The sequence below is a fragment of the Priapulus caudatus genome, unplaced genomic scaffold (assembly GCF_000485595.1).
Source record: "Priapulus caudatus unplaced genomic scaffold, Priapulus_caudatus-5.0.1 Scaffold344, whole genome shotgun sequence".
Classification (NCBI taxonomy): domain Eukaryota; kingdom Metazoa; phylum Priapulida; class Priapulimorpha; order Priapulimorphida; family Priapulidae; genus Priapulus; species Priapulus caudatus.
Genome location: NW_014577405.1, coordinates 224,052 through 244,507, shown reverse-complemented (window position 1 = coordinate 244,507; position 20,456 = coordinate 224,052). Strand labels below are relative to the sequence as shown.

The 20,456-nt window shown below is 42.7% G+C and overlaps 3 protein-coding genes across 4 annotated transcripts in view; 2 read left to right on the top strand and 1 right to left on the bottom strand.

Moving 5' to 3' along the window:
• LOC106809315 (E3 ubiquitin-protein ligase NEDD4-like) overlaps positions 1–14,479 on the top strand; it is a 21,289-nt gene extending 6,810 nt beyond the window's left edge. Inside the window, exons 8-19 of the mRNA XM_014812355.1 lie at positions 4,032–4,086; positions 4,380–4,438; positions 5,235–5,300; positions 5,561–5,695; positions 5,921–6,018; positions 6,951–7,072; positions 7,759–7,925; positions 8,138–8,211; positions 8,413–8,533; positions 9,225–9,332; positions 9,680–9,849; positions 11,519–14,479. Of these exons, the coding sequence (XP_014667841.1) occupies positions 4,032–4,086; positions 4,380–4,438; positions 5,235–5,300; positions 5,561–5,695; positions 5,921–6,018; positions 6,951–7,072; positions 7,759–7,925; positions 8,138–8,211; positions 8,413–8,533; positions 9,225–9,332; positions 9,680–9,849; positions 11,519–11,621 (1,278 nt within the window). The 3' untranslated portion in view covers positions 11,622–14,479. The remainder of the gene's footprint in view (positions 1–4,031; positions 4,087–4,379; positions 4,439–5,234; positions 5,301–5,560; positions 5,696–5,920; positions 6,019–6,950; positions 7,073–7,758; positions 7,926–8,137; positions 8,212–8,412; positions 8,534–9,224; positions 9,333–9,679; positions 9,850–11,518) is intronic.
• Positions 14,480–16,810: 2,331 nt separating this feature from the next.
• On the bottom strand, positions 16,811–20,062 carry LOC106809316 (protein fem-1 homolog C-like). Its single transcript, XM_014812357.1, has 2 exons — positions 19,398–20,062; positions 16,811–19,157 (listed from the first exon to the last, which is right to left on the bottom strand). Exons 1-2 carry the CDS (start codon positions 19,939–19,941, stop codon positions 17,830–17,832), a joined length of 1,872 nt encoding a protein of 623 aa, XP_014667843.1. The 5' UTR covers positions 19,942–20,062; the 3' UTR covers positions 16,811–17,829.
• Positions 20,063–20,115: 53 nt separating this feature from the next.
• Positions 20,116–20,456, top strand: part of LOC106809317 (ATPase family AAA domain-containing protein 3-B-like) — a 14,714-nt gene continuing 14,373 nt past the window's right edge. For both annotated transcript variants that reach the window (XM_014812359.1, XM_014812358.1), the window contains exon 1: positions 20,116–20,300. In XM_014812359.1, coding sequence (XP_014667845.1) covers positions 20,201–20,300 — 100 coding nt within the window. In that variant the 5' untranslated portion in view covers positions 20,116–20,200. The remainder of the gene's footprint in view (positions 20,301–20,456) is intronic.

Genomic DNA, 20,456 nt, shown 5'->3' with positions numbered 1-20,456 from the left:
TGAACGCAAGCAGAACGCTTTCTGGTGGCGCATCTTTGATAACCGCATTGACCTTAGCCCCTTCTCAATCCCCTTTTTGAAAGCTGTGGCCAGGTACTCACTGGCGGGTTGAGCGAAGAGCACTTCTCCATGCGACATCGTAGCCCTTTCTCTCTAAGCGTGAAGCAATGCGCGTAGATTTTGGAGATGCTCTTGAGCAATTGGCACCGCTGACGAGAAGTCGTCCAGGTAGACTGCCACTCCATGTAGATCACTGGTGAGCTGTTCCATGATCTCTTGAAAATAACTGGTGCCGAACTGATGCCGAACGGCAGCCGAAGTTGAAGCAGTACGCCTCGGTGTGTACTGAGGGCTAGCCTTTTCTGGCTTTCAGGAGCGAGCTTTATCTGGTTGTAAGCATCCGCCAGTGTCGAGTTTAGTGAAACCGTGTCCTCCACCCAGTTTCCTCATGAGATCCTCGGGAGGGCATAGGTGTCGGTGGGTATCTATTGTGGGTTTACCGTAACAGAGTAATCCCCACAGACTCGTAGCTTCGGTTTCTGCTCGCCAGGTGCCCCACTCTTCCTGATCGAACCGACGGGTGTGCCACTATCATTGAATTGTGCGGGCTTCCACACACCCCTCTTGATGCGGGCACATATGCTTGTGTCAGATCCTTCTTGAATTGCCGTACGGGACTGGCCGCGGCCTGCAGAATACGGGCCTCGCATCCCGCTTGAACTTGATCTACTTCAAAGTCTTAAGCATTCCGAGCTCCCGTTTGAATACCCCGGATGCTCATCACAAACCTGCTGCAGGCTGTCTGTAACGACAGATCTGGATGCAGATCGTTCGATATGGTATGCACGGTACCATCGGGTAAAGAGCGGCGATGAAAAAAAACATTAATGTCTATTCCCATTTCATGTATGGCGCTACGACCAACAGGTTAGCGCTGGAACTTCGTCACGGTAAACTCTATGTTCCGCGCTTCGGAGTTTCTTGGTGGCATCTTGGCATTCGCTGTAAACGTGCCCATGACCGTCAGCTGATTTCCTGTTCCCTTGTATGGCTTGTTGGCTGCGTAGGCATGGCTTCCCAGCTTTACCAGACGTCCCCGAGCAAAAGTTGTCTCCCGCCACCAGTGTCGATTCAAATCGAACTTCTTTCCGTTCAGAGAGATGGGTTGCAGGAGCTCAGGGATTTCTCCCTGCCGTTTCACCGTCTGGAGTCTCTGCTTGTAAATGGTCTTCACCGCTGGCTTGTTGCCTCTCTTCTCTGCAGACAGACAGACTGAAGGTGCCTTTCCGTGGCAGAAATGGCAGGTTGCGGTAAGGTATGGGCATACTTTGCTAATATGGTCAGACTGCCACAACGCCCACCAGACTCCTTTGGAAACGCCCTGGTGTATCTGGTCCATGGTTAGTTGAGTGCCCTCCACTTGACCCAGTGGTGAAGAGCGTGGCTCATGCTGCAGCTTATTCACCAGCCTCGGCTGAATCCCATGCACGGTTCCCTTGGCTACCCTTGCCGCATCTTCAGTCTCCATGCGACCTGGATTGCTCGAGCGTACGACAGTTCGTCATCCTTGATTTTAAACAACGCCTTCAGACGCCTCATGTTCACTGAACAGATGAAGCGTGTGCGCATGGCCTCGTCTAGGGGGTCTTTAATGGATGGGAAGTCACTGTAACTGCATCTTGTCTGATGCGTGCTGCCAGCTCTTGATCTTCTCTCCGGTTTCCGCCGCATCTCCGACCAGAATCTAAATCCGCTCCCGACGACAAAGAGTTGGGGTCGAATGATTCTTCATGAATTCGGTGATCTCAGCCATGGTGATTTCATTGATGTTCTTCGGTGGCGTTTGCTAAGCAGCGAGGTTGCAGAGCGCTTGTATGTCACCGTCGACTGGTTTTTAGAAAAACTCTGTGCAGCTTTTCCTCTGGTATAGAGTTTGCTCCCGTATACGTGACGAAACGCGCCCAGTAAATCCGCCCATAGCTCGAAGTTGGCTCAAATGCTGTAAAGCTAGGGATACTAACCTTGCGTGTTTGTCATAGAACCCGGCTGGTAATTGTTGTATCAGCGCCTCCATTTGCTGTCGCTGTGCGCGCTAGCTGTTGTTCATGCCTTCCTGCTGCTGCTGCAGTTGCTGCTGAAACTGCTGTTGTTGCACCTGTTGTAGGCCCTGCTGGTGGCTGCAGTAGCTCGAGCAGTTTCGCTGTATCTGACATATTTTCCAGTACGTCACGCAAACTCAGTGCTTGACTCTCAGACTCTGTGGAAGTTACTTGCTCGTTGTAGCTATTAAACCTCCAACCTCAGAGTTGACTGTGGGTAGAAACACAATCCAATCCCATCCTCGTCGCCACAAAACTGTTGTATTTCTAGAAGTAAAGTCGTAAGAGCTGACGTATAATATATAAACTCAACAAAGGATTTATTTCCAGCCACTCTCCAGCCTGCACGTAGTAGAGTGACCACGCAAGTACATGGCTACAGGAAATAGTATAGCGCCACCTATTGGGCCTAATATGGGAAAATGATACAATAATGTCACATAATAAACAAACTAACAGGGGCGAAAACATAACATACTTGGCGGAGGTAACTACAGTTGCAGTACAGTACAGCTTAGTACAGCGAAACATCGCACATGATTACATAAAGGGTGATATCAAAGTGTAGATGTTCAACTAAAATTTTAATTTCATTTTTGCCCCAATTTAGTCACTTCTGTCACCTGCATGGCAGACCTTAGCACAATCTAAATCACATTGCTTTGCATTCTGATGCTATACATACCCACAAGCATTTTCCACTTCAACCTTCACCAATAAATTTAAGATATTTTTCGATCTGACAAGTGTGGTTACTAACATCTGACCAAACCAATCGGATGTCTTGGAAGTCGGGTGATTTGACCCACCTATGTAAGCAGTGTAGTCTGGCCTGCTTGTTGTGTACAGACACACACACAAGCGGGCTATCTTATCCCGGGCTAAGTTAGCCCGGGCCTGGCCCTGCTTCATTCGCGGGGCCAACTTGGAGCGGGATAGCATGTACACACTGCAAATATTTAACGCGGGCCTGGCGCGCGCTTGTTTAATACCATATCAATTTCGTAGTCTGTACGGGGTATTAATTCCCTAACATCATAAAATAGAATAACAAAGATACTCGATGATTTGTTTTTTTGTAATTTCCTTGCTGGCTTTTATCAATCATACTGACTCTGGGTAAGGAAAGATGTACCATGTGTGCATATTGATATAGGTTTCTACTTTGTAAAGATTTGAGGAATGTTAATGCATTCACTGTGATGTGTAAAGGTATAACCTCTGATCGTCTACCTTTATGTGATAACATCGGTATTTCTGACAGCTTATACAATAACTGCACATTGTAACAGATCTATACTTTTCAATATCAGCTTTTTCATGTTTATACAGAGTTGTGGCTAATGGTTATATAATCTGTCCCAGCAAAGTATGCCACAAACAAAGTCTTGAAGTTCACATCACGGCATGAATAGTGTTTTATCAATTCCTCATTTAAACACAAATATGACTCTAGTCTTTCAACGTTATGTTCATGTAATTGTGTTCACTCATGTCTATTGAGTAGTGCTATAATTATCTTAAAATGCACTGTTCCCATTATTTGCACGGATAGTAGTTGTCATCTAGGTTGGTCATGTCAGAAATCGAACATTAGGTATCACTGATTAGTTTGCTTGTGGCTGTTTTATTTCACATTGTTGTAGGAAACTGATGTATTCTGGTTATGCATTAAAATAGGTCATTTACACATACTAGATATGCATACTTCCTAGTATTTTAGCAAGGATCCAACAATGGCAAAATTGTACTAGTGTGCATGAATACTTGTAGGTTGTGTGGTCTGCCAGTTTTGAAGTGCAAACGAAAATACGCCCCTGCACTGCATTATGTATAATATATATGCCACCGCCCTATAATATATATTTTATGATAACAACTGAGGGAAAAAATATTGCAGATCTGATTTTGAAATTGTCTCTGACATTGCAGCCTGGGTGGGAAGAGCGAATACACTCAGATGGCAGAGTTTTCTACATTGACCACAGTATGTATGATATCTACTATTACTCTGAGTTTAGTTGTGCATAAAAGGTTTCTCTTTGTACTGTATGTAACATGCCTATCAAAGCCACTGGGTTTGCCTGTTGCACGCTAAAGGTCTAGTAAGGGTGACCTCATTCATTGATAGTCCTAATAATCACGATCAATATAATTTCGTTCAGTAGAGGAAACCTGTATATTTGTGTAATTCTTGACTAGTTGGATGAATATGCACCAGATGATGTCATGGGTTTGCAGATTGAGTATTTGTTATATTTTCATTTCTGTTTTATTTAGATAAGAAAACAACACAGTGGGAAGATCCGAGACTGCTCGATCCAAAGGTTGCTGGAAAGGTAGAACCTTCTGTTGTTAAATGATAAATTATATATTTCTGATTAAAAGATTTTCAAATTAATGATGTCTCAAACATATTCAAAAAATATGAATCTATAATAAAGTATAGTCTTAGCTATTGGCTGATATCGGATGTACTTTTAAGTACAACTGTAAAATTACTAAGATTTTAAGATGGTATAGATTATAAATTAACAATTGAGCAGGAGTCGCCCATGAACATTACTTGGATATTGAAAACTAAAATATTGAAAAGTGGTGCAAGAAACGCAAGTGGATATATTTGTGTCTGCTATGAAATTATGTCAATTCAGGTTTGGCCCATGTCTAAATTTTGCTATCCACTGTTCCTGCTTAGACTCTTCCAACTCGACACGGTTCCTATTTGTCTTTCAATCCTCCGGCTTTTATTATAATTTTATATAATATATGATTGACTGTAAAGGTATGGAACCATGCACAAAACTGCTAGTAAGATTGATCTATTTGCAATTATCACTATGGCTATTGAAATGGTTTACTAGATTGCAGCGTTTGACACTCAAGAATGTCACATGATATCAACATTAAATGATTATTTAAATGTGCAATCGTTGTATATTTTGGTGGAAATAACAGTGTACTAGTCTTCTAAGGCATAAACTTAAGCAAGTACATATTAGTACATTTGCAGATGCATAACTATAGTATACCATGCGTAATGGCCTGCAAGTATGGTATAATTGAAATTGAAAGCATTAATAGAAAAAATATTTCGGTCATGCTATTAAAAATGTGTCCTTTTTTGCTTTTTAGGCTGTGCCGTATTCGAGAGATTACAAGAGAAAGTACGACTACTTCAAATCAAAGCTTCCGAAACCAGTGAGTCTAGAAAACTATATGAGTAACTATAGACAGACTGGTCTGAAATAAGTTTAGATCGTTTATTAATAATGCATAACTAACTAGATATAACAAGGAGGTATTGCAAACAGAAAGTTTGATTACTAAATCTTTACAAGTAAAGATCAGAGATTTATGAACACGCTGACCTATTACTAATATGCTAGCTGTGGTTACCTTTTTTAATTTGTGCTCTTATACCATTGCGGTAAAGTTATTCTGTGTCCTTCTACTTGCAGATGAATGTACCAAACAAGTTTGCATTTAAAGTTAGGAGGCAGCACATCTTCGAAGATTCCTTCAAAGTGATATATTTAAACCTGCAACGTAGGGATCTGTTGCGAACAAACCTGTGGATAGAATTTGATGGAGAAGTGAGTTCTTGTTCGTGAGGATGCATTTTCAGTTTCTTGACCATATTCTAAGAGGTCATTTGAAAGTAGTTGTTAACTTTTAATAAGTTATATCCTTATAGCTTCCAATAATCTTATCCTTATCCTTATCTTATCATCCCCATGTCCTTATAGCTCTGGTTGATAAATATCTATTCAGTCTTGACTTTTGATATGAATCGTCAAGTTGATAACTGTTTATTACAGGTTGGCCTCGATTATGGTGGCTTAGCTAGAGAATGGTTTTACCTTCTCTCCAGGGAAATGTTCAACCCATACTATGGCTTGTTTGAATACTCAGCCACGTAAGTCATACTACTCGGCATGTTTTTTCTTATATGCAACATTAGTGTCTATTGTATGTCATATCCAATGGAAATAACCCACAGTGTTTATGTGTGGGGTCTAGACTACGAACAAGTGTTTGTCATTGTTGGACAAAACTAGAATGGAAAGCATATTGACATTATTAGTTGTTGTTCAGTTGGTAATGACCTAGCTACAGATTACATGAGAAGGTGTGTTCAACTAGCCCAGGTGAGAGTTAGCATGACCTTAGGTATACTCTCATGGAGTGTACTGTGAGAGAGTATACATATGTTCATGGACTTATTCATAAGGGCTTTGCTAATAAACAGATTTTTGTATAGACTATTGGTACAAAACCATTATGAACGAAATTTACATTTTAAACTGTGTAATTATGTTATAATTTCTAGCTGTGCTAGTAACAGGGTGGCCTGTGTTGCCTATAGTAACAACTGATAGGTTACTACGAGTAACAAAACATTGGTGGAATTTATACGTGTAGAACAGGAACTGTACATTGTTGGCTAGTGTTGTTGGAACCTAGCAAGTGCAGAGATATCATCTGTGCACCTAGCCACAACATGATTTACATAATCCAGCCTGATATGTTACACAAGAACTCATGTTCCCCACGATTTCTTTGGAAAATTACCTACAGATCTGGAAGATCAAATAATGTACTACCTAATTGTTCATGCAATAGGGCCTACACAGTGTGCACACCACTACTGAGTCTTGAAAGATCTGTGACCTAATTGTGTCACTGCCACTCAGCGAGCTTGCTTTGTTCTAAGGAGTAAAAACATTGCCAACCATCGGCAGTTATATTAGTTATTATCAGAGATTTTATGGCAAGTGTAGATGGCTTTTTACAATTTTTCTTTGGATTCTGAAATTTTAACTGGATTTTCTCTTTGCTGATTTTCAGTGATAACTACACACTGCAGATCAACCCAAACTCAGGCCTGTGCAACGAAGACCATCTGTTATATTTCCGGTTTATTGGCAGAATTGCGGGCTTGGCTGTCTACCATGGGAAACTATTAGATGGTACTATTTCACTATATCATATATCTCAGCTATTGACTCCTTTATTTTTTAACTTCCATGCTAACATTTTTAATTACAGTACAAAATCTATTATCCGAAATGTCTACTGAATTTTTATCTTCCAATCTTATTCTGTATTCACTATACAATAACAACCAAATGTCACCTAGAGGTAGCGTGAGGATAAGTCTTTTGCAAGTTGAGACTGGGGGCTATTTGGCAGTAGATCGTTAATCATCACAGCCAGCAGCCAATTTGTGCCTAAAATTTGAGTGGCTTGACCTATAGACGGCAGCCACGGGTGTACACATAACCTCTCTTCAAGGTTCGTATGGGTCTTGGGCGATTTGGAAGGTCCTAAAATGTTAAAATACTATTTTCTAGATCTGGAAAATCCTGGGAAATGGGCTATGGTTCTGAAAAGACATGCTTGTTATGCTTGGTCTATGAAACGCTTTAAATTTGGGCACATGTTTATCATGTCTGAGAGGTGATTAAACTCAGTTCATGGAAACATTCGTTTACTAGTCATTGATTAAAGGTTACGAGGTACAAAGATTGTATCAGCTTAAATCATGTCATCTTTGAAAGTGGGCCTTCTCAGTCTTGAAAAACTGCAAAACTCTTGAAGATATTTTTTACGTTTGGTGTATGAACCTCCTCCCCCCTCTTTCTCTCTTTCCCAGCGTTCTTCATCAGGCCTTTCTACAAGATGCTGCTTGACAAGCAGATCAAGCTGTCAGACATGGAGTCAGTTGACTCGGAATACTACAACTCTCTCATATGGATCATGCAGAATGACCCGACTGAGCTCGATCTACGGTTTGCCGTTGATGAAGAGTTGTATGGCCAGGTGCGTAGATACCACAGGGTTCTTCCCAGGCGGTTAACACGTGGGTTCTGACGTGCCTTCAAAAATTCTGAGATGCCAGGCCTTCTGAATTTCCTATGGAGACATCCAGGACGTGGAGTTTAAGTTGGAAATTCAAACAACATTGCCATTTTATGTGTCCAAATCAATCCTAAATGAAGCCCTCATATGATGAGTTCCATTTGGTTTTACAGATGTTGCAGAAAGAGCTGAAGCCAGGTGGAAATGATATAGTTGTAACCAGTGTAAACAAATCTGAATATGTACAGTGAGTATATCTTGGCAGAAACTGCCAGAAGTGTATTTGAAACACAGTTGTTCCTATTCCATTACCCCAACCGTGATGTATATATATACGTAGTCATTCTAAGTACTCATGAACTTCTCATCCTGCTGATCACTCCTCGTGTGTGTGTGTGTCTGCCCTAACTTGTATCACTTATTTGGCCCCGTTTATTGACCTCTTCAGGCTAGTTATGCAGTGGCGGTTTCTGGTGCGAGTCAAGAGTCAGATGATTTCTTTCAAGGAGGGATTCAATGATGTCATTCCTATTCACCTGCTGCAGATTTTCGATGAGAATGAGGTTGAGGTATGGAGGAAATACGGGAGGGTGTCTAGCAGAGAGAAGCGTGTGAGGCTGACTGCTGTGTTGAGAGTTCAGATTTGTTTCATAGCCTTCACAATCAGTATAGGTGGGCTCAGGCAGAGCGCCGTAATTGTTCTCGGGATGCTACTAATGTTTGTCGTTCTAAAGATTCATCAGTCAGAAGAGTAGCCATCTTCCGCGTATTGTATTAAATACAAATACAGTGTAGCCCCGTTATATCGCGATGGTTGGGGTCTATAAAATGTCATTGCAAAAAAAGCTGGGTCTCACTAAATTAGGGTTATATATACGTGGCTATATATATAAGAGCAAAAAAAGGGGTCCAACGACTCATCGCGTTATATCTGAATTCGCGTAAAATCGGGGCGAGTAAAATCGGGGTTCCACTGTACCGTATTACTTCTCTTAATACATGCGTACATATTTTACTAGTGGCACAAATAAAACTTGATTTAACACAAGTCAATGTGTCGATGCGTTGGCATTATTTTAAAGCTTTTATCGAGCCTAGAATTCGTTTATCGGCATGGCGTGCAAAAGATAGAGATCTTTCTCTTGTTAGCTGTCAGAGCATGCTTACGTAGCTTCTGCACTACCTACTTGTAGTAACACTACAGTCCATACAGAGCCTTAAATTATGTTTAACTCACGAGTATATCTGTTGATTCTTCAGCTGCTAATGTGTGGTCTGGGTGACATCGATGTGAAGGACTGGCGAGACAACACCGTATACAAGGGAGAGTATTTCCCGAACCACAAAGTTGTGCAGTGGTACTGGCGGGTACGTATGGCAGCTCACGAATCGTGTAAATCAACCCGATCACCTCTCATTAATGGAAGCTAATGTTTGAGTGTTCCTACACTTCAGAACTTTTATAATGCCAGAGCACCTTGCATTCACTGTCACATTCATCATTCTATCATGACACATCGTCATCACATTCAGCTTGAGTCGCAGCGTCTGGGGGTTTCAAGCGGTGTAGTTAAAGATCCTCATTTCTCTTCAGTGTCTTCAAGTTATTACACTCAATTATTCCATTTACTTATCTATGCAGACTGTCTGCTGTTTGGTGCTGTATGTCCTATTGCCTGATGATACTAGACAATTATTGTTCTCGAATTCTCTAGCTTGTTCTGGCGATGAACAATGAGCAACGTGCCAGATTGCTTCAGTTTGTGACAGGAACCTCGCGAGTTCCAATGAACGGCTTCAAGGAACTGTACGGCAGTAACGGCCCGCAGTTGTATACGATAGAAAAGTGGGGCAAGTCGACCGAATATCCCCGTGCTCATACATGGTGAGTCTATGGTCTTTTTTGAACTATTTTTGTTTGTTTGCCTTCGGTATAGAAAAAATTGTTTTCAATTTAATTTATAGTAAGGTGCTTAGAGCTTCTCTTAATCCACCGAGGTAATCAATTATTAATTGAGTAACTATTCCGTATAACAATCGAGTGGTTCACCCTTCTCTTGCTGCAGCCATATCCAGAATTACTTTGTGTTTTCTCGGGCTAGAAATATCCTTAGTTTAGGTTCTTTAACCACTTGCTGTTTTCGTTGCCAGTTAATCGAAAGACTGTAACCAGTCTGAAGTGTTTTCCAGTGACAGAGGTTAGATCTATGATCATGATGTTCATGTTATACAAGAACGCTCTCCCTTAATGTGTGGCTATGCCTGTGCGGACATTATGCCGTGCGAAGTTTGTTCTTTTGTTTTTGTCGTTATGTAAAAAAATCTCCCACATACACTACTGTATAATAAAGATCCTCTGTTTGCAGACAGAATTTCATCAAATAAAAAGTGATTTATTTAGGAATTTTGCACAGGGGAGAGATAGTGATTCGCTAGGGGACAGCTCTGATTGGCTAATTTTGTCTCTTGTTTATTTTATTTTTTATTATTTTTGGCTAATTTTGTTTTATTTTAGAATTAGGGTTAGGGTTATAGGGCTAACTGATTTCTATATCCACAACTTATTTCTATATTCACTATCTCTCCCCTGAGACCTACTATTTATTTAGGGTTTTTAGCTCAGATGACGAAGTCAGATGCAGCTTGTAGAATCGCATGAATGTCCGTCCGTCCGTCCGTGCGTCAACAGTTACGGCACAAATCTTAACCGCGCGACGTACGATCTTGATATTCGGGACATCGGGGGGGATTGCGAAAAGGACTCGGGATGTCGAATTTGGGGGTCAAGGGTCAAAGGTCAAGATGTGCCAATGGAGGGGGAATATTTTCTCCTTAACTTAAGGTATAGGAGGAAATACGGAATTGCGGCAAAAATCTCAACGGCTCGACCTACGCTCTTAATATTTGATGTATAGTGTGATGGGGAGGAAACCCGGCCATCACTAGCGCGAAATTGGAGGTCACAGGTCAAAGGGCAGTGGGGGAAAGGTCAGATATCAGACATTTTCTGAGGACATGGTCTAACGGACCGAGTGCAAACTTTTTTGTTTCAGCACTGACCTACCATTTTTATCACTTTATTGAAAGGATCGTGAATCTACTTTCCGGCGAAGAGTAAGTGTCTGATAACCTTTTGACGCCTCAAGAGGAGAGTTAAACAGGGATTTGTTGACTGTTAACAAGGACTGAACTGCTTTTGCTATTAGAGCCCCCTCTAACCGCGCCCTACCCCACCCTCCCCACCACTACCACTCCATCGCGCTCGACGCATATCCATGATAACGTTTAATATAGCGAAGTTATTAAGTTACACAGCTATATCTTTATTATCTGTACTACCGGTATAGCAAAGCCTATCAACGCGGGTGGTGGAGGGCGCACTTGATTCGGTTGCCAGTGAGTTTATCAGAAGTTCATATCCCGGCTACAGTACACGTCAGTTGAGCGCTGTCGCTCTGCGGCACTTGTTCTTTTACAATAAGCAATTGTATACGTAGTTGTCACCCATGTACTAGGGGCATATAGGATATTCCGATGTGCAATTTCTCTTGCAGTTTCAACCGCCTCGATCTGCCTGCATACGACTCTTACGAAGACCTACGCGACAATCTGCTCTTCGCTATAGAAAACACACAGGGTTTTGAGGGTGTCGACTGAAGAAGAGGTGCTGTAACATTAGTTGCGGTCTTCGAGTCATGCGTCAGATCCATTGGTGTGCACAGGGGGCGCCATGCATCATGTTCATTACACCTGTTAGGTGCGATGCTGATGTACTTTGCATCCATTCTTAGCAACAACAACTTGTTAACTTGGAGCAGCAGCTAGCTAGCTAGGACAAGAAGGTACCTGTCACGGATGCGTCACCACGTGGTGGGTAATAGGGGCTGGGCGGGGCTTTTTTTAATACTTGGGCAGCTGGTAGATAAACTGACAGATTGTGTGGTATTTTACTAAAGTTCTTTATACTTTTCGGCCACATTTAGGACCACATCGAAATGTAATATATTCTCCCGTTTAATTTAAACAGGAAAAAGGCGATACAGCATGAAACTTATTAAGCAGTTACAGCATTGTGGTCTAAGTTGATGTAAGTATTGGGTTTCAACGTTGCTCAAAATTGATTAATTTGCATGTAGTACAGACATGATTGAGCAGTTGTATAGCTGGTGATTTGGGCTTTGGAAGGGAGGAAGGGGATATAAGCCAATATAGAGATATTGCCGGTAGCATAAATTTTTGTTATAGTATTTATGCAATTTATCTAAATAATTGCTATAATCAATGTCAGGTTATGTCAGCTTCTACCAGCTATGTCTCTTTCGGTTAAAATTGTCATCGTGCACGAAATGCTACGGTTTACTGTTCAGTATAATAACTTAAAAGAGTTCTACCAATTAAAATTGTAATTTTTTATCGTTTCTTGGCAATAGAGATCATTGCTATTCCTCTAAACAAAGACATACTGTGTAGCATGCACAAACGTACCATCATTGAGGGAAATTACATCATCCCTGTGAAGAACAGCACAAGCAATGCTGTGACAACCATAAATATAAGCAAACGGTCATGGACAATTTTTTAATCCAGGTTTTTTTAGTGCTCATCCACAGTGTGACTGACATCGACTTTTGTTCGCCTTTTTATTATGTATGTTGGACTTGTTCGTCCAACACGTGTGGCAATCGGTTGTGGGAATGCGCTAGGGTAATTGCTGGAGAGAGAATAACAAAAGTTTGTTGGCTGCCAGTGTATTGGCAGCTAACAAACATTCTCTGCGAAAGCATTCCTTATAACTGTGGACTTAATCCTTCACAAACGTTTGGGTTAGGCCCAGACATGTATTAAACATTATTGTAAGTTACTTAATTTTTGCAGTAAAGTGGTAAAATCTATGTATAGGTCCATCTAGATCTGGTTGCAACGCTAATGCACTAGCAGCGTGCGTGCGTGCATTCATGTGAGTGTGTGTATATGTGTCTAGTCTTTTGGTAGGCTATAAAGGTGGTATATCCTCTTTCACACTTTTAATATACGGTCATTAAATGATTGCTATACTAATATACCTGTAGCGAGGTTATGAACTCGCTAATTTCGAAATTTGAAGAAGAATACACCACCTCAAAAGTGGTTTAATACCTCGTTAATATAAGTTTGGTGATATATATTATATATATATAATATATATAATATTTTTTGCTTTTATATTATTTGCAAGTTCACTATTGCCCAAATTATCAGGTTTACAATGTAGAAGTGCCTAGAGACTACAATGTAGAGACTATATCTCAGGTACACACTCATGTAACAATTATCTTTCAACGTATAAGGCAAGGTTCACACGCAAATAACGTTGATAAACAAATTGTTTGGCAAAACTCGTGTGTATATAATATGTTCTGGTGTATTAAATGTGCTCCATTTTATTAAACCCATTACATGCTCGTATACGAAAACGGAATGAAACGACCACTGTGGGCGTAGCGGATAGTGACTGTGCCAGGGGTGGCTTTAGTGGGCAGCAGCCTCCTCCTAATCTTCATCCACCCCCCCCTCAAAATCCCCCAAAGCCACCCCAAAATAAGAAAAAATAGTGCGTTTGCTCTACAAAGGTAGCTTCGAGACAGTCCCTAGCCCTCTCTTCCAACCAGATTGCCCGCTTCCCCTAAACTCCTGTGTAAAAATTCCAGAGCCACAAGTGTACGTTGGCTTCCGAAGGTACAGGTGTCGTCTAACACGTGCGTGTGTAGTATGTTATTTTCTAGCGTTTTTTACAGATCTAGACCTTTCCTATTGAAATGACGAGCAGGAACATCTACCTATATATATATTATATATACTACTATTGTATACACACACGAATGTGAATAATCATGCTTTTAAAGATTTCATACACTAAATTATAGTTTCCGTCAGACGTTATATTTATATGCAGAATATTTGCTGTATTTGACAGCAATATCTTTGAAAATATATCAAGTTGATCACGTAACTTATGGCTGTGGCATATAATGTGCTTCTATGTATTAGATATAGTAATGTGAGTAGGTACAGTAAAGTCAAAGTGTACGTGCTTGCAGTCCATATACAGTAGAGCTGAAGGTTTCTATGGAATGTTTTGTAGGTGATAGGTTTGTTAGAAAGCGAAATTGTGCATTGTGTGACCCTCAGTAGGAGAAACGGGAATGGTGACCTTTTATATGGAAACGGTTTGAATGATGGTCTTGTATTATCATATAACCGTTGTATGCTAGAAACCCTCGTTTTTAAGTCTCGCATGTTGCGGACGTATGTTTATATAAGAACCTTAAATGCCCCATTCTTCTACTATGTTTGAAGATGTGTGTGCTGGCTGTACAGACAAAAATTAACATTTCTTATTTTTAAAGGCATAAATGTTGGCATGTAAACATGCTGCACAATAACATTTAAATGGTATTTAGCCAAATAAATTTGTGGCTTTCGTGTGTGTTCCTAAGACGTAAATGCAGTATTATTAAAGGCTTTATTCAATACCACTTTGTTTGTTTAGTTCTAACGTCTGTGATAAGTACGCCATCATGTACAGTAATATACAGTAATGTACGTAGTACCGTTAATAGCACATATAGCTACATCACAAGAATCTTCCATTTGTTGTTAGACGTTCTAATGCCTTTCTGGCTTCACATCGCCAAATATGGCATCCCATATATGGTTTCATAATCATGTACATTATACCAAGAATTAATAATACATGTATTATTACCTCTTGATTATACTACTACTACTACTGCTGCTGCTCATACAGGCCCACAATCTACTATGCACATTTCTGAGGATATGCAAGATTTCGGACACCTTTCCGATAGCCCTGGCAGGTTTTTTGGCGGAGAGTGCACGACGAGGTTATTTTATGGGGTGCTGCCGCCACAGACTCGCTAGGGTGTTACTCTATTATATGGTACGAAACATGTATAGTCATACCGTTCTGAAATCCGAAATACTCTGGCCTAAGCGTTTCGGATGAGGGCATTTAGACATGTACCACTAGTACTGAAGTTTCCTGGGCTTCCTATAAAGGTGGTATACAGATCATTCTCTTGGATATATTTCTCATTGACCTTGAGCTTCCCTAGCTTGTTTTGTGTTCCTCATGGTGTTTGCCTATCGGTGCAAGCTGATAGAAAATTTGGAACAGAATGCGTCCTTTGTATGTTCAGTGATATATCTTCTCCCTTAATGATTAATTGTTTTTCCTAAAATGGTATTTCCCACTTTTTTATTAATACGAGGTAGTGATGCATAATTTATCGTATGCTACTAGACGATCTGCAGCCCGGATATACGCGCGAAGCGCGAACAGCGCCACCTCGTGGCGCCTTTTCATCCAATTCGCTGCCCTCTATGTAGAACTAACTACTCGAAGCCCTCTGGGTACTACAGAAAGCCGGATAATCGGTCAATTGAGCAGTTCTGGCGATTGCAGAAGCCTTTCGACTCTGCACGTAGGGCGAGAATAAATCCAATGGTCGTAATTGCTAATTTTTTTGGTTGGCGCGTTAGGTTTTCGTCTAGAAAAGCGATTTCTAATTTATTTAATTTAACGCCCTGAACTTATTCTCGTACATATCGCGTCCCATAGATGGCGCGACGAGGCTCTCTTCGAGGGATTTTCCAGAGAATTTTCCTTAGACTGCCCCGCGGTGGAGAGTTTGACACGCTCCACTAACTATAACTTTAGTGTAGCGAAAGATACTTGGCCGAGTTAAGGCCCGTACGAGTCTAGCTGGAGTCGTGACGTGGGCCACCAGCCATCTTAGTTCCCCGCAGGCCTGACTGATTCCTTCGAGTTCGGATAGTAAGATCCCAAGCGATATGCAATATGGAATTTGATATGTCCTCTTTAGACCCGCGCTGCCCGTGGCGACGGCACGTCGTGCGAGCACGTGCTGGCGTGGCCGTGGGAGTTTTTACACGTAGCTAATCCTACAACACGCCGCCACACTCACGCACTGGCTGCGGCAGCATTGATGCATGTATATAGATACCTTATTAACCCGTGGCGCAGAGCGAGCGAGAGCGAGAGAGAGAGACAGACTGCGGGAGTGCGAGAAAGAAGAAAAGATAGTGGAGAACGCCAGATAAGGTACGAAAATACGGCAGGTGACGGTACGACGGCGAGGATGTACAAACGCGTGTCAATCCATAATCGGAAAACCCCCCCTCGAAAGCCGATGTACCGCAGCCGATGTACGTGTCCCGAAAACTCCGCGCATGTTACGCTGCCCGCTATACGCATTCGCCGCGCCCGCCTTCCTTCGGCGCGCGAATGCGTATAGCGGGGAGCTATACGCATAACATCCCGCGGTCGCGTGCGCCCAGTCCCGCGGAAGTGCGCGGCTTAACCGCTTTCGGCGGTCGGGGAACAACGCATCTTTTGCGCAAGGCCATCTTGTATCCGGTCTCTCTGGTTGAAATGCAGAGTACACTTCAGCGAATATTTAACTACATCCGTTCACGCTGTGACTGTCTCATACCTCATACCAGAACAGTTGTGTTGAAATCGAGTTCCCCTTCCAAAAATATACTCCTAGCTTTCGCTGTGGTCTTTCCAGCCATTCTGCCAGCGCAGCATGGAATGGTGGGAAGTTGCCAACCAACATCATTACCCATGTCCCTCCACTGCTATGTTTCGATTACCTTCACTTGTCAACATCCTGCTGGTCATTACAATGTAACCATCTAACCACTGAAAATGATATAGTGATGGAAAAATAATAAATTTTATGAAATTTTACCAATCGAAATGTCAGTAAATGAGTAATGCTTTGAGTTTAGTCATTTCATCCCTGCATATATATAAAATATAAATTTAGACAAATTGTCTTCCATTTTATTCATTTTAAATTAACACAATTTCAATGTCATTTAAATCATCAACTACTTTAATATCAATAAATCGGTGAAAACAATTACACATTCATATACCAATGATATTTATAATCTTCACAGATTGAATAGTCAAAATCTCTTCCTCCCTCCCACTAAAGCATGTATTTCTTTTTAGGGTTCCTTGTAGTAACTGTGCTAATACATCATATATGTATATTATACCAAATGCCAATTGATTCATGTATACTAGTAATTAATCAGACATTTGATAGTGAAAAATCACTTCAGTTTCCAAGAGAAAATATGAACAATTTAGTATGTGAGTGCAAGTGAAAGAGCATAAAAGTCCATTCGATTTAATCAATCGTCAATTATTGTTTACATTTTTGCACTTCTCTATGACCAATGTTTGATCATACAAATTTTCTGAATGATGTTATTAACATCGTGTATTTGATATTTGTTTTAATTAAAATTCAACCGCTAGTTATGCCCACTACTTTTACTTTGTAAAACTAACACTCTTCTTATTGATTTGCAAATAATCAACTCTATCATGCACTACATTTTCCTAAAAATTTATACTCGTTGCTCAATTCTGTAAGCATCGACACTATACATGGTACACCTCACTTACGTGCCCACTGCCCAGTATCGCTATTCACACCAACCTTAATCTTAGATGTGTATATATGAATGTGAAACTTTTAAATACTATACATGTCATTAAAGCATATGAAATAACACATTTATAACACAAACAATGTACGGTCATGTAACCGTAACAGCACGTGAATGCAATGAGATGCCATCTCAATCAATCGATTTTAATCCTCGTTGCACATACGAGTCAATGTAGTTCAACATAAGAACAGCCTACATTACTTCAGCAGTGTCTCAGACACATTCAAAAAAATCCCACACTGTCAGTACTTGGCTGACAGGCACCGGCGGATCGTACGAAAAGAATGTACTGACCAGAGACTGCTGAATCTCAGTGCATTTCCACAAATGCCTCTGTTCGCTTTGGCAAGTGCCCTTTGTACGGGATATCACTGTGCATGATCATGCGCGCCGCTAGGCACTGCAGCGACGTGTGTCTCATCGGGCAGATCGCCACGCATGTCGCGGCGCCCTGCAGCAGCTCCATGGCAGTCTTGTGCTCGTTGTTGCACACGTCGAGGTGCGCACCGCCGTTCAGCAGCGCCTTCATGATCTCGACGTTGCCGTTCGTTGTGTTGACGGCGGCAACGTGCAGCGGCGTGTTGCCCTCGGCGTCCGGGGCGTCCGTCGCCGCGCCGACCTCCAGCAGCAGCGTGACGACGTCGAGCGACGGGAAGCCGCAGACCGGGTAGCGGCCGACCGTCGACGTCTGCTTGCTGCACGCGTAGTGCAGCGGCGTCCAGTCGCGCGGGCCCGTCACCTTCAGCCGCAGGAAGTTGTAGACGGCCTGCTTGAGCGCGTGCTCCTGCGGCCGCGTCGTCTGCGACTGCACGCGGCACAGGATGCACACGAGGTGGATCGTGATGACGAGCGTGCGGCCAAAGTGCGTCGCGTCCTTCTCGAGCACGGTGAGCGTCTTCAGGTGCGCCGCGCCGCGCTCCACCTCGTGCACCGCCTTGCGGAAGATGACCATGACGTCGTCGAAGTTGACGCACTGGCCGCGCGAGAAGCGCGTCTCGTTCAGCATGAACGCGAACAGCTCGGCGAACGACAGGAAGCTGCTCTGCGTCATCGGGCACAGCGGGTCGAGCATCTCCTGCTGCATGTCGAGCGCGTACATCCACAGCGAGACGCAGCGCTCAAAGTTGCCCATGTCGGCGTAGACGGCGCCGCGGTAGCGGATGTAGTAGGACGTGTCCGGGTGCGCGGGGCCGAGGATGCGCTCGCGCAGCAGCAGCGCCTGCATGCGCATCTCGTCCGGGTCGGCGATCAGCTCGTCGAGCTGCTCCATCGTCGTCACCTCCTGCGTGTTCTCGTAGGCGGCGATCTGCGAGACGGTGACGGGCTTGCGGACGAGGCACGCTGCGTCGGCGTATCGCTCCTCCATCGCGCGACGCCAGTACTTGAGCGCGCCCATCATGTCGCGCTTCTTGTCGACGAACGTTGCTCCGAGCAGCTCGAGCGCGTCGATGCGCTCCTGCCGGCTCACCTCCGCTCGCTTGACGAGGTACTCGACGATCGGCGTGTGGCCTGTGACGGCGGCGGCGAGCAGCGGCGACATGCCGTACGAGTCGACCGTCATCTTGGCGCCGTGCGTCAGCAGCAGCTGCATGATGTCCAAGCTCCCCGACTCTGCGCAGTCATGCATGGCCGTGTTTCCTGTGGCAAGCGAACACACGGTGATAAAGCAAAATTAAAGATGCAAACAAACTTTTGCAGAGACTTCCTGCACGTTTCTAAAAACATGTATTTTAAATATGAATAGCCTGTTTCATATGGACTCGAACTAAATATAAAGCAATGGTTTACGTTGAACCTCTTATATTATTTCAATCTGGTACTTCAATTGATATTAAACTAATCAATGGATTACATTTAAATATACAGATAAATGTCCACCTTTTAAACTCTTCCTATTGATTTCGGCACCTAACTGAATGAGAAATTTTGCAATATCATAATGTCCCTTATAGCACGATATCATTAGGCAGGTATGCCCATGCCTGTTTGCCACTTCTATATCGGCATTGTTCTCAACCAAGTATTTGACTATATCCATGTGTCCATCAAAACATGCTGCCCTCAGTGGAGTGGAGTTTGTGTAGGTAGTACCATTTACAGAAGCACCGTTCTGATGGAGTAATTTAACAATGTTCAAATGTCCAGCGGCGGCAGCGCACCACAACGGTGGCGCCCCTTCTATAGTTTCACCATCGAACGTCACTGAGCCCACTTGTGTCACAGAAGCGTCGCATTCTTTGACTAGGTACTCGACTATGTCATGGTGTCCGTTTCTTGCAGCCGCTAAGAGAGGAGTTGCGTCGCTTGTGAGTGAAGATACCAACACTTTCACAGCCTCCCTGGAGCGATGATCAAGGAAAATACGCAAGCGTCTCAACTTGCCATCACGAGCGGCAATATACACAACGTTTTTGAATTCCATGGATACAAAAACATGCAGATCACAAAGTAATTCTTCACGGCGACAATCTATATAGTCGTGGCTAATAAAAATACATGAATATGCTCGACAACGATACTTATCACTTTTACGCCATGTTGAACAATACTCCCAATAGAGGGCGCACCATTTCAGCTTTGAAAAGCGCAGCTGTAACCCATTGCACTACACGTGTGTTCAGTCAACCAGTGGCTTATGAAAAGTCACTCTTTCCATTGACATTTATGTAATTACACCTAAAATGTCTTGGTTATTTGGAATGAACAAAGGGCAGCCGCCTCCGGAAATGCCACAATTCCCCCAGTTTCCGCAACCACCCCCGTCAGACGGAGGAAAAGATGGTGAGTTTTCGATTAAATGAACCGCATTACGAACGTCGGACCCGAAGGTTACGTAGTAAACCACAGGCACGGGCACTTGGAGTTGGAGCGTTTCAATAAAATATAATGCTAAATAAATACGAAATCTATTTACTACCAAAGTCTTAATGTTTCGCT